This window comes from Cololabis saira, chromosome 1 (genome assembly GCF_033807715.1).
Source record: "Cololabis saira isolate AMF1-May2022 chromosome 1, fColSai1.1, whole genome shotgun sequence".
NCBI lineage: Eukaryota > Metazoa > Chordata > Actinopteri > Beloniformes > Belonidae > Cololabis > Cololabis saira.
The window spans coordinates 29,869,468-29,883,865 of NC_084587.1; the positions used below are offsets into that span (position 1 = coordinate 29,869,468).

Consider the following 14,398-nt stretch of genomic DNA (forward strand, 5'->3'; position numbering starts at 1 on the left):
CTGTTCAGAGAGAAACATGTGAGTGGAAACAGAAAGTGAAAACTGAAGAAAGGACAGGTGGTCTTTTGACATGTGTGCTTATTTATAGAAAAAAAAAAGAGACATGAAATCATATTTAAAGCTGGGAAACCAGGAAATGCACCAAAGTATTTCAATGCTATAGCTGCACATATTTTTAAGTAGTAAAGAATTCCCCTGCCCAAGACTAAAGAGTAACGAGTAAGGAAAGTAAAAAAAAAAAAAGAGAGAGAGAGAATGTCTACATACACAGATGCCAATTGCAAAAACGGTGGAAAACAAATAAATGCTCTTTTGTGGGAACTTATTGATCAACTCCTGGATCGGTTCAGACTTTTATCTTTTATGGTTGCATATTTCAGAGACAACACAGTGTTTTCATCATTAACTGTTCTGAGAAGAGCATGTGTTCAGTGTCTTTATTCCAAGCACTTCTCTTCATTTTTCTGGCTCTGGCCTAGTACTATTTTGTATTTAGTAATATTTTGACACAAACTCTTACCTAGGGTATCGGACATCTGTCATCTTTGTGTTTTCCCCAAATTCTTTCTTCAGGAAGTCCTCCAGCGGCGCTGATTCATATGGTCTTGACCCTTTGAAAACCTGCTCTTTCATCCTAAAGTACAGGCAGCGCAAGTACTCCATGGACTTACCTACACAGAAGAGACACCATTACTACTCTAGTGGCATCATTGAGATAAAAAAGAACAAAAAAAACAGGAAGAAGGGTAAAAGTAAAACAAAAACCCACCATGGATTATGGCAAGGGCAAGGATGCCCCCTGTGCTTGTTCCAGCTATCCAGTCGAAGAGCTCTCTGGTGGGTCGGCCTGCCTCTTTCTCCAGGGCGATCAACATCTGGATCAGCACCAGGCCCTTAATCCCTCCACCATCCAGACACAGCAACCTGTCCATCCTGCAGGACACAACAGAAAGAAAAATTCAGACCACATACTGGAAATGATTTGCGCATCCAAGTGCTATGATATTGTCAAACCTGCAAAATACATAGACATATGAATGAAATCATTAAGTTGTTTTGACTGCTATACACAAACTTCCAGAAGAAGGACAAAACAAATATATTGAATTGTACATAACAAATAAATAAAGTCATCCACAATCCTTTTATTTAAAAGAAAAAAAAAATATTTGCGCAGCATCATAACATTACATTTTTTTCTTTTTACCAAAATCGCCATGCCTTATAAATATTTACTTACTCTGATGTCGACTTATGTCAATTCAGGCCTTCTACCAGTGTCTAAATACTGTAATAAAAAATAACCACCAAGTGAGTCTGATGAATTGTCATCTTTTATTACATTTTTTTTAGACTGTCCTCTTTTTGCCAAGTTCCACAAGTATGCAATATTCTCTCTACATTCCTTGTTTCCTTCCGAATAATGTTCTCATACTCACTTCTTTTTCTCTATTTTGGGGCCGTCAATTTCAGATGGGCCTCTGTGCATAGCACCCACTGCAGCACCAATATGCATGATGTCCTCAAACCCTGCAAGCCCACCACAAAGGTTACTGAGACAGGACATGGACAGGATACCAAAGTTGAGCATGAAAGTATAATAATAAAAAATAAAAATAAAAATGAGAAAAGGGTAATGGGTCTTATGCAAGTCATACTGAAAGTTTACAAAGAGTCTACAGTAAGTATTGTTTCGCTGTCTGGAAAAAGAACGTCTTACGAAACAATATTTGCTTTGTTTCACCGTTACCATCACCACAGCAACCCTCAGCCTCAGTATGCTGCTTGTGAAAAAACTGCCTGGGAAAACAATATTACTGCTTTACAACTTTTTTTCTTTTTTATAATGACCCAGGCTTGACCTTATACCTCTCCCATGTTTCTCAAAGAACAAGTGCCAATATTTTTACTGCAACTCTTTCTGACAAAGTATTGAGCAATTTGAATGAAAAATGTTAAAACATTGCTAAAGACCAGGGGCTTCATTTATAAAGCTTGCATGCGCACAAAACAGGGCTTGAAAGACGGCTACGCAAATTTTGGGATTTAAAAAAAAAAAAACCAACTGAAAAATGTGCGTATGTCTACGCCAACCCCGACCCTTGCGCATGAACATTTTGAAGATATGGGGAACTGGCGACGCAGGCGGTAGGTGGTGAAATGAAGCCAGATTCATGTCATCACATATCAGACTTATAGATCCATGTACACCCAAGCCGGTGTTCTGCCGATTTGTCCTACCTCGGCAAAAAATACTACCGTACGATCCCCGTTTCTTTTATCTCAGTTTCTTTTTTTTCAAAGGCTTTTTCATGCAAATAGACGATTTAACAGCAGGAAGTCAGAATGTGCTTCACATAGATCTATCGGTACGACGCTTCGGCGGAAGAAAAAAAAACGTCAAATCACGCTCCCACATAGATATTGGCAGGTAGGATGATTTGACGGATGAAAATACCCCGTCAGATCACGCTTCCACATAGATAAATGTTGATGTCTATGTGGAAGCGTGATCTGACGGGATATTTTCATCTGTCAAATCATCCTACCTGCACGGCGTGTCCGCGGTGCAGGACACGCCATGCAGGTGTCGTGCCAAAAAGTGATTGCCTGCCAGAATCTGATTTCTCCCCTGAAAATGAGTCTTTTCACCTGCCAAAAAATTGATTGAAGGCCAAATACAGTTAATGAAAGGTTGTTTCTGCCTAAATATGATTTGATCTCATTCTTGGGCTTCATAATCTGAAAATCTGACATTTCAGCGCTATTGCTCAACGGGCTGCTGTGCGCGCTCCCGCGGCCAGAAATCAGACAGGTAACTCACTCGCTTTATTTTTGTTAGTGATGTCATTACTGTTACCACCAAATAATGTCTTTTTCCTGGCCTCCACCTCATCCAAAACATCTCGATCTCAGTCTCCGTGAAATTTAGTGGCACGGTGGCTCGACACGACTCATTCATCCTGACGCACAGCAGAAACAGCCTGCAGACAGGCGCTGCGCATGCTCAGCAGGTTCATTTATATGCAAATACAGTCACCAAGTAGTTTGCATTGACCATACATGGTAAAAAGTGGGCGTGTAGAGGGTGGGATATGAGGCAAATTCACGTGCTCAAACTTCCAGGTGGACTGTGATTTATAAAGCAAACATTGCGTGCAGGTGTGGGTGCACACGGTTTTATAAATCAGGATTTTTTTGTGCGCACGCCATTTTTGGCTTTTGAGCATATGTACACTTTTAGTATGAATCCTACGCACTCTTTTATAAATGAGGCCCCAGGTTTACGATTCTTTGAGACAAAATCATGTATAAAATGCAACTCATGTTCAGTAAAATAAATAAATAAATAAAGTACATCATTATGTGGAATCTGAAAAAGAAATCCCCTGTGATTGTTTTGCCTTGATAACACAGAAACACACATCCAAGTGGAGGACAGTGATGCAGAGAGCAGTGAAGGGGACGGAGAGAGGGACGATGGCGTTACCTATGCCTTGAGGCTTGGTCCTGTCGGAGATGGGAGGAGGGCTGCAGGGGGAGGGAGGGAGGCAACGCTGGACTCCTACACTACACAGCATGTCCAGCAGTATCTTTCTATTAGGGCCTTTCATGTTAATACAAAACACAAACAAACAGGCGAACATGTTAGGCATGCACACATCAAACAGCAGAGAAAAGAAAGAGATCCAGGTGGAAAGACAGAAAACAGATGGAGAACTGGAAAGAGAGAGTGAGAGCAAATAAGCAAGCTGTGAGCAATTATCATGCATTTTCAAAAATCAATAACAGAAAATAAGATTTACCTCAATTAGAGCCTCAGTATACCCAGTAAGTGGTTTCATAACCAAGTCTCCTTCATGTGTAAACAATAAATTGAAAATAACTCAAAATTGAGGAGTAAAAATGATGAGATCTTTTATTAGAAAGTCAAATGATGTACTATTTCAGGAGATCTGCTGACAAAAGGTCCAGTACGATATTCATAACTATGCTCTAAAATAAGAAATACCGGTATTTTCTTTTCTGACACATAATAGCCTAGAAGGGTTACACCATACATTGGTTGAACAGTGGGATTGTTTTTCCCCACACTGTTGGTTGGGGAGAGTGTGATAGGAGGCTTTTGTTTTGTTGCCATTTCCAGTTTGTGCCACTAGGTGTCTCTACATTCCACATAATGGATCTTTAAGGTAAATTTAGTCCCTGGTTTTATCCCCTTCTGGAACTGTACTAATATCTGGGATGTAGGGCTGGGCGATATATCGAGATTTTAATATATATCGATATATTTTCAAACGCGATATGGTACGAGACAATATCGTTTATATCGATTTAAATTTTTTTAATGATTTTGATATAGCTTATTTTGTGACAAATTGACTTGAATGTTTTATTTGAGATTTGCACAAATGTTTTGTTATTTGCACAACTGTCAACCTCAGTGGAAAAGTCTGCCTGTTACTGTCTACATTGTATTAATTGCACAGTGTATTTTAATTTAATTGTTATGCAGGAAAGGGATATTTGTTTTATTTTATTCAAGAAGCATTTTTATTCTATATATGCAGGCAGTTTATTTTTATTTCATTTGTTTTTATACATTTTGATATTGTGCAGACCTCTGTTAATAAAAGGTACCTGTGTGACATTTGGCACGAGGCATTGTATTAAAACTGACTGTTTTTTTAAGGGTTTGCCTCAGAAAAAGATGAAGCTAACAGAGTTGCTATGCTATAATGCTTTGGGGGGAACCCCAATTATGGCACAGAAAAAATATCGATATATATCGAGTATCGCCATTCAGCTAGAAAATATTGAGATATGACTTTTGGTCCATATCGCCCAGCCCTACTGGGATGTAGACCAAAGTCCAAAAATGTTTATCTGCAATTTTTTTTCCTTTATTCATTTTTTTCCACTGCAGAAAGTAAACATCTCAAGGAGGCAATTTGAACATTTGTGAATTCCACTACCAAAGTTATTAGGAACATTTTTATGCTACACACACCAAGTGATCATAAAAATAAATATATATGTTTATCATGTTTAATCACTTACTCACTTAATATTTTCCCTTAACAGTAATGGAACAAATGTTAAATATGGAAACATAATTTATAGATAATAATTGGAGTTTAGTTTTTTTTTCAAAATAATTCTGAACATGCTGCCTCTTGAGAGTCTCAAATCCTGATCCTGATTCCCATAAAAATAGGATTTTACCTACAGAGAAATGTCACTGAAGATGACTCAGTTCTTTTGCATTTTTAAAGTTCTCCCATTTTGTGCAGATCTCTACCATCTACAGTGAAAGACCAGTTTATGAAAAGGCTCAATTAGATCAGTTGTTACTTCATGCACACTAAGTTCTTATGTTATTGGCATTCACTTTCTAAACCTAGACTTTTTTTTTTTTTTTTTAAACATCCAATGCAATTCCTGTACACCACCCAGAGGCAAAGATTCTCATCTCATCTACATAACAGTTTAAAGTTCACTTTTTTCACCATTTCTTTCACTCTTACCTTTACTGGTGCGTGCAGCGATGAGTCCAGGTGTTTCCCCAAGGTCGTTGTGGATCTCTACATCAGCCCCAAAGACAATCAGAGCTTTGATCAACTCCATGTGGTCCAGCTAATGAACAGAGTCCCAAACATTGTGCATAATTATTTACTGATTTAATCCTGAATATCAGTTTTGACCAAAAAGATCAGACAAGCGATATGCCTTGTGTGCAAACCTTCATAGCCAGGTGGAGCGCTGTGTTCCCATCCTGACCCTTCAGATTGGCATTTGCTCCATGAGTGAGCAACACCATGGCTGCGTCGAAGCGGCCCTTCTTGGTCAAAATGTGGAGCGCACTCTCCCCGGTCTTACTGAGGTAGTTTATTTCACAGCCACATTCCAGCAGCAAACGACACATCTGGTACATAGAAAGTATAACAACATCTGACTGAGGGTTTTACGCTTAACAGTCCCATTCTGATGTCTGATTCTCACTCTCAGCATCAAGAAGCACTGCCACAGATTTGTGCAGGATTACATTTTTTTCTGCTTATACAGTTTTATCAAAAGGAAACATCTAATACTATCTTGGCGTGTACAATTCTCTCAAAGTACACTGTTTCACTATAAATATGTTATATGTCACCTCAGCAGTTTTGCTCCAGTGAAGAGGCGTCCCACCATACGCAGAGTCTTCAGCGTGGAGCTGGCCCAGGTCTGCCTTCAGGATCTCCTCCACACAGCTGAACATAAACACAAAGTTAACATCCCAAAATATGTTGCATAGAAATGCACTGATCCCATTTCTGAGCTTTTTTTTATTGTTCTGAATGTTTTTGTATTACTGTATTGACTTCTTAGTTTGGTCTTACAGATTAATAAAGTAGAAGCTTTGTGTCTTCCTCATTCAAGATTAGCATTTTTTATGACACAATTAAAGGGTTTCTTTCATCATTTCCAATTTTTGTGCCTTTAGTAAGTCTTTCATTTCTTAATAGTACCATGCTTATCTTTTTGAAAAAGGTCACCAACTTCTCTTTTCTCTGCAGTTCAAACATTTATCGATGTTGGATAAATGCAACTGTCAGGGATCATTTTTACACCTTTTGTATGTTATATCATGTCCACATAGTGATCTATTAAAAATAAAGACAAGTCAGGGAAGTAACCAGAGAAACCATTCATATCTATAACACCATATAATCTTCTGCACCAGATGTACAGATGCTGCTTTGTGGGATCTAAAACAACTAATTCAGTAGGTTTTTGTTCTCATCCTTCCTCCCACTCACCCAGTCTCATTATATTTCATAGCAGTGTGAATAGGGAAGCCTTTGGAACCAATGACATCACACTTGGCCCCGCCAGCCAACAGGGCTTTGACGGAATCCAAGCGTCCCAAACGGCAGGCCACATGGAGCGGCGTCTCCCCATTGTTGTTCAGCTCATTCACTCCAGAGCACAAGCGCGAGCACAGGGCCTGGATGAGGGGAGGAGGAGGAATCACGGCAGAGAGAGGGAGGGTCATGTGAAGATAAGATCAACAGAACAAATTCAATGTTTTCAATCTTATTCAAATTAAACTCCTTCCTGTGACAGAGTCTCACCTGGATGATGACAGGAGAGTCCTGCTTGGAGGCAGAGTGCATGGGTGTCTCTCCATTGCGGTCTGAGATGTCGGTGCGAGCCTGGCTTTCCTCCAATAGCTCCTTCACACATGCCAGGTCGCCACGCTCACATGCCAGGTGCAGCGGCGTCTGACCTATAGCATCCCGAGCATTGATCTGACTGGACACACAGATTCATCATATTTTTTTTTAATTCACTGGGGCACATTGAAGTGGTTGTGCATTTTTTAGATTGCTAAACTCAGCTTCTAACACAGAGCAAGTTTTGAAATAATATCCCGCCTTCTCAGAAGTCATAAGGCCATATCAGAGTGTGAAAGCTGTCCTGAGGAGCTGATGTTCTATTGCAGGCTAGTGTTTACCTGAGTGGTAATACAGGTCAAACAAGTAGTTATTGCTATTATTTTCCTTAGCTGGCTCATTTATCAATGAACCTGGTCTCTAACAAAAAACAAACTAAACTAAACACTAAAAACTAAACTAAAAACACTAAGAAGTACAGTATGTTTGGGCTTATTAAATACCCAACATCCGAAGATGTGTAATGTCATTTTTTTTTTTAATTGTATGAACTATAGACTGACACATACAGATGTGGACAACCATATCAGTACCATTCCACTGAACAGAAAAAAACCCACAATAGTCACAAGATAAATTGAAACTGAAAAAAGTATTAATAAAAATAATTCCATTAAAATTGACTAATGAAAATCAGCCACTGGTTTTGAATTGTGGTTCAACAGAATTAGTTTAAAAAAATAAATAAATAATTAAACTGGCCTTGGCAAATTAGTAGAGACCCTCAACTAAGTATTCGCTGAACATCCTTTGAGTCCATCACTGCAATGAAGATATTTCTGTGACTCTGACTTCAGTACCTGTAGACTGGTCCACTCCTTGTAATTAAACTGGTTTCTCTCAGGTTTAAAATTAACTGAATGTTTCAGCTTTTTCCACATATGTTCAAAAGGATTTAGATCCGGCCTGTTGGAAGGAACTTTCAGAATAGTCCAATGTTCTGTCCCTTGACATTCTTGAGTGTTTAAGTTGTGTGTTCTCTATGGGTATCAACTAATTTTTAAAGGTCAATTTCATTAGTCGTTTCAAAATGATTCCTTTGAGCCATAACTGAAAAGAAATGTCTGATTTTCATTAGTTGATTTTCAGCCAATTAATTTTTTTTTATTATTTTTGTCAGTTTCAAGTTATCTCAGTGACCTTTGTGGGTTTTTCCTTATTTTCCTTTCCTTCTCTAATGTAAGGTAACAACACATTTGTCCACATTTGTTGCTGACAAATCCTGCTGACATTTGTTGCTGCCGGGGGAGTGGTAGTCTAGTGGCTATAGTGGCTGAGCAACCCTAATTGCTCCCGAAATGGTGTATGTTCTCTCAGATGTAAGTCACTTTGGATAAAAGTGTCTGCTAAATGACAGTAGTAGGAGTAATAGTAGTAGAAATAAGGGCAAAAGCCTAACTTCACTGAGACTGAAGCAGTCCTAAGAACTGAACCTGAAGAGAAAGAGAAAAAAAAAAAAAAAAAAAGCATAATAATCAACTCTTACCTCTGGACATGGTTGTGTTTGAGACACTCCCTCAGCCCCGTGTCCACAGCGATGTGGGCAGAACTCCAGTCTGGATGGCTGCGGATGCAGTCTACAACTGTCTGTACGGTCTCAGCTTTCAAAGGCAGTATCTCATAAAAGGGTCGAAGTTTGAGGGCATACTGTGGAAACCAGTTCATGGCATCTGCTTCTGATGCCACCTGAAACAGCCTGCAGACAGTTGAGGGTTAACATACTAAAATCAGATTTCAAAAGGCACTGTAAATGTGCAAATGTGTCACAGAATTTTATCGCAATTAATTATAATTGCCTTTAAAAAGTTCCTTTTATTCACTGCATGTAACTTCTGCAATCACTTTTAAATTTACTTTTTGTATTATTTGGGTACATTTTTTTTTAAAGTTTGCCAACTTATTGAGCGCTTCCAAGAATTATCACGTTTTTAAAGTGGCTTTGACAATTAAAGGAGCCGTCTGTAAGAAATGGCCAAAACTGGTACTGCAGTCACTTTCAAAATATTGTTGAGCGGCGTGTACCCTCCCCATCCTCCCCCCGACCAGAGGTTGCCAGGTAGGCTGCAGAATGCAGCAGGAACGTAGGCTGCCATGGCTGCGATAATTAGAGCCGAGCTGGCAACCCGGATGCCGAAACAATACTGACTTGGTGATTGGGAGATAGGTGGAGGGTGGAGCTTCAGAAACAATACTGACTTGGTGATTGGGAGATAGGTGGAGGGTGGAGCTTCAGAAACAATACTGACTTTGTGATTGGGAGATAGGTGGAGGGTGGAGCTTCAGGCCAAAACAAAAAATGACAACATAAACATCAGTTGAGGGCTGCAACTCCTCTTTTTAAACTGGAATATCCTGGCTTGAGTGCTGTTGTCAGTGACATAAGTATTTGAAATGAAAATGATTTTTAAATGTCTGTTGACATATCGGGGTCATTTTATGATTCGTTTTATTATTGCTCTTACATACAGCTCCTTTAAGTGTAAACTAAGAGGGCCAGTTTTTTCAGAATTACTCAAAATTAAATACTTCAATTTGTTAAGCAATCGTTTTGCATAACATTGATAAACTAAATCGAGAGGATTAAAAAAAATGAAAGTACTAGCAAGACACCATACAGTGAGTGAACATCAAAGATGTACCCGTGGCATCTGCAACTTTAGACTTAGATCAGTGTTTGTCTTAAAGACATGTCTCACATTGATCTCCTACTTAACAGAGGATGTGATGAATGCTGACCTCAGAGCTACAGTTGACATCTCAGGACACATAAGCACACAGTCCCATGACTGATACTGCGTGTTTTTGAACAGGACAATGCGCCCTTCCTCTTTCAACACGACTTTTCCTCCAGATCCTCCTCCTCCATATTCAGACAGGGGCACTTCCCTGACCCGATAGGGGTTTGTGAAGAGAGTCGACACGGAGGAGACTGTGTCCAGCAGACGGCCAAGGAATTGCATTGTTGCCTGAAAACATGGAGATGAGGGATAATGGTTAAGAAAAAGACAAAATTAAAAATCTGCACTACAGTGTCTATGAAATGTTGTTCAGCTCTGCCTTTTTTTGGCAGCTCTCTCTGCTCTACGGTCTCTGGGATTGTTGTCAACAGCAATTAATTATTTATTTTATCCCCAGTACAGGTGCAGGTACATTACACTTACAGATATGAATTAAGGGCACCAATTAATTTTAAATTAAAGACATGTAAAACTACAAGCAAAAAATGTTGCATTTCAAACAGTGGAGTGAGGCTATGGAACAGTCTGAGTAAAGAGCTGAAACAACGTCCAACCATCTACAGGTTCAAAAGCAAATACAAAGAAAAGATTTTTGCCAAATACAGGGAAGAGGAGACATGAGGTAGTGATTGTGTGGGGATTCAGCATAATGTACGTATATAAAATGGTATATATAATAATGATGATATTGTTTATGATAAGGTGTGTGTGTGTGTGTGTGTGTGTGTGTGTGTGTGTGTGTGTGTGTGTGTGTGTGTGTGTGTGTGTGTGTGTGTGTGTGTGTGTGTATATGTATATTATTTATAATTGCTCTGGTATATCATTTATTATAATAATATTTAGAATGCTCAGGTATAATATTGCAATGAAGTGCTGTAATATTTTTATAATGTAATAACAGGTATATTTTTTGAGAAATTAAAGCTTGCTGTTATATTCATTTTTATTTTGTATTCAAGCAAAATTGAAAAAGAAACAAGGGGTAGGACCTCATAAGTTATTTTACTTCCTCCTACTCCTTTTCGGGCATGAAGGTTTATTTCCCTTTGCTTTGTTTAATGACTGCTTATTTGTATTCTTTTCTGATGTTTTTTATAAAAAAAAATGTTTTGTGTAATTGTTTTTCTTTTTTATTTAATATGCTCGAAATAAAGATTTCAATCCATTACTTACAGTCTCCATAAGCTATTAGCTGAGTGAAGTGACGACTTGCAATTGTTTTAATGGTATACATTCATGTAATTGTTTCACTCCTAGCAAGGCTATAGTTAGCTGTCAACCAGCTCTTTTTACACTCCATAATACTCCCCCGTCTAAGAAGTCTGGCCATACAGGAGGCTCGTCCTTGTTTAAATGATAAAAAAGTAACTCTACTCCTTCTGCCCACGATTTTCAAGTAAGCCAAGATAGCTTTCATAACCAACTTTAAAAACCGGCAAAAGCTCCTGCCTACATCCGAGCAGGTCTTTACTCTGCGTTTTGATGTAAAGACCACAAACCATCCTGAAAATATAACATTTTACAGTTTGCTACCTGACAGCTGGAGTTGAGCGCATTAACCAGTGTGAAAGCCCGCAGCTTACCTGTTAGCTGCTGATGCTCTGACCGCCTGACTTTTGACAGCTACATCAACAACCGCCTCTGCAACCAACCTTGCTGGATCCTGATTGACGTCAGCTTAACCAATCAGAGCTCAAGTACTACATCGCTGCTTGATAAGTAGGTGGGACATTATAAGTAATGGACGTTTACGTCGCAGGAAAAAATACCTATCACCGGCCAAATCAATGACCCTCATCGCTTTCAATTTAATTATGTTTGTCCTCTATGACAATATTTATGAAAATATATGTTTGTTTGTTTGTTTATTGTTTGTTTTTTGTTGGGCTGGAAAAAATTACAAACCTAATGAAACATTATATTACAAAGCTGTTATGTTTAAAAAGCTTTGATTAGTGTTAAAGTCATTGATAGTTTTTAAATTAGATTTATGTATTTTTAATAATGATTTTAAACCATTAATAAGAATGAAAATTATACCAAATGATCCTAAGACAGTCAGTGACACTATATAAGTACTACCGTTCATACTACCGTTCATATCCTACTGTTCATATCCTGTGTTCACATTTTATATTTTATACGTATCTTTTGTATTTTTTATATATTTTTTATTTCTGACTTTTCAGTCTTTTTACCCCTCCCATATATGTGTGTACTGCTGACAACAAATACGTTTCCCCACTGAGGGAGAAAATAAAGGATATCTTATCTCTTATCTTATCTTAGTAAACCACTATGGCAAGGCAAGGCAAGTTTATCTGTATGTAGCACAATTCAACACAAGGTAATTCATAGTGCTTTGCATCAACATTAAAAGCGGCAAGACACAATTAAACAGTAAATAACACATTAAATGAAATAAGATGATAAGAAAAGAGGTAAAATAAAAAAAACACAAGTTGTTAAAAAGTAAGCGCAGTATAGTACAGCAGGTAAGTATTTCATTTAGGAGTACGCTTCAGTAAACAGTGATGTTTTTAGGCCTGATTTAAAGGAGCTGACAGTTGGAGCAGACCTCAGGTCTACAGGAAGTTTGTTCCACCGGTGAGGAGCAGAATAACTGAACGCTGCCTCACCTTACTTGGTTCTGGTTCTTGGGAACCACAACAAACCAGATCCAGATGAACCTCAGGGGTCTGGGAGCTTCATAGGAACTAACAGATCAACCATGTATTTTGGTCCAAGACCATTCAGTGCTTTGTAGACCAGCAGTAAGATTTTAAACTCTATCCTTTTACTCACTGGAAGCCAGTGTAGTGATTTCATGACTGAAATGTGGTCCAGTTTCCTGGTGTTTGTAAGGACTCTGGCGGCAGCGTTCTGGATTATTGACCATATTAAATAACCATCACTCAGACTCAATATTTCTAGAAACATGAAATTGATAGATTCTGGATCATGGAGAACTCAACTGGAAAAGAGGAACACCTTTTTTTTTTTCAAATAAATAATCCTTCATTTGTTATTTGATGATAGTCGTGGAGAGTCTAGTTAAGCATAACACTCCAAGGGCCACAGGGATAAGGGCCACATCAAGTAATTTGTTTCATTTTAATATTTATCAAAGTCACTAACCCCTTGTCCTCTACTGTAAAATAGGTTTAATTTTACTGTTTCACAGTTTTGTTTTGTCAGTTGTCAAAGGCAGTCTCTCTTCATCTTTCTGATCAATGTTGCTTCTCTTTCCAGCACCACAGGGCAAAAAGGGCAGGATGTGTACCTCAGCTAGTTTGGGTTTTTGATTCTTATTTTTTTAACCTAAATTGTGTGTTGTTTTTTTTTAATTGCTCATTCAATTCTTAACTGTTAAGCACATGTCGCACAATGTGCAAGTTAAAACAGCTGCCTCCTTATGCATCCTTGCACTGTTTGATTTTTACCTACTAATCCACGGGTATTTTTCTAAAATCGAAATAAAGCATATGCTATTTATCAGTGTTGAATACTAATTCATTCAGGGTATGATCATACTTGAACCTATCCCTACTGTCACGGGAGAAAAGGCAGAGTATGCCCTGGACAGGTCATCAGTCCATCAGTCCATCATGCAGCCACATTAAGGCTGGTTCTCAAGCACATCAAGGACTGTCTCCCCCTCACATTCCACCTGCATCAGTTTGCTCACTGAGCGAGATCCACAGACGACAACATTGCCATAGTTCTGCAAGCTGTGCTAAAACATCTGGAGCTCTTTGTGGATTATAGCTCGGCATTCAACACCATAATTACCGAACTGGACATCCTGGACCTCCCTCCTCTCACCTGCACCTGTATCAAAGATTTTTTGACCAACCGACCCCAGACTGAAACTTGGCCCCCACCTCTCCTACACCCGCACACTGAAAACAGCAAAAACAAAGGAGATCATTATAGACTTCAGGAGGATCAGAACCGTCCCACTCCCCCTCTTCATCAACGCCGAGCGTGTGGGGAGAGTCCACACGTTCAGGTTCTTGGGAGTCCAGATCTTTGATGACCTCTCATGGTTACACACAACACTACAGCTGTCATAAAGAAGGCTCAGCAGCATCAGGAGGAACAATCTGGACAGTAAACTGCTGCTGTCCTTTGTCCATCGAGAGCCTGCTGACGTACTGTGTCTCCACCTGGTACGGGAGCTGCACTGAGGCAGTGAGGCTTCAGAGGACAGTCAAAACACCACAGAGGATTGTTGGCTGTCGTCTTCTCTCCCTGATGGAGATTTACTCCACCCGGTGCCTCAGCAGAGCTCGCAACATCCCCAATGACAGCTCACATTCCAGTTCTCTGCTGTTTGAGCTATTGTCGTCTGGCAGGCGCCACAGAAACTGAAAAGCAAGGACAAACAGACTGAGAAAAAGTTTCTTTCCAAAAGCCATCAGCATCCTGAACAAATACAAG

The 14,398-nt window shown here is 39.1% G+C and overlaps 1 protein-coding gene across 5 annotated transcripts in view; it reads right to left on the minus strand.

The window, feature by feature from the left end:
* pla2g6 (phospholipase A2, group VI (cytosolic, calcium-independent)) overlaps nucleotides 1-11,595 on the minus strand; it is a 29,467-nt gene extending 17,872 nt beyond the window's left edge. For 4 of the 5 annotated variants that reach the window (XR_009782557.1, XR_009782556.1, XM_061720477.1 and 1 more), the window contains exons 1-12: nucleotides 11,539-11,595; nucleotides 9,954-10,183; nucleotides 8,704-8,913; nucleotides 7,116-7,296; nucleotides 6,801-6,988; nucleotides 6,155-6,251; nucleotides 5,744-5,926; nucleotides 5,529-5,637; nucleotides 3,491-3,607; nucleotides 1,440-1,530; nucleotides 770-933; nucleotides 521-671 (exon numbers count right to left, since the gene is read on the minus strand). Coding sequence is in view for 3 of the 5 variants with exons in the window: in XM_061720477.1 (XP_061576461.1) it covers nucleotides 521-671; nucleotides 770-933; nucleotides 1,440-1,530; nucleotides 3,491-3,607; nucleotides 5,529-5,637; nucleotides 5,744-5,926; nucleotides 6,155-6,251; nucleotides 6,801-6,988; nucleotides 7,116-7,296; nucleotides 8,704-8,913; nucleotides 9,954-10,177 (1,715 nt within the window). In the remaining 2 variants the exon portion in view is untranslated. The remainder of the gene's footprint in view (nucleotides 1-520; nucleotides 672-769; nucleotides 934-1,439; nucleotides 1,531-3,490; nucleotides 3,608-5,528; nucleotides 5,638-5,743; nucleotides 5,927-6,154; nucleotides 6,252-6,800; nucleotides 6,989-7,115; nucleotides 7,297-8,703; nucleotides 8,914-9,953; nucleotides 10,184-11,538) is intronic. The other variant, XM_061720486.1, reaches the window with a different exon arrangement.
* Nucleotides 11,596-14,398: the final 2,803 nt, after the last annotated feature.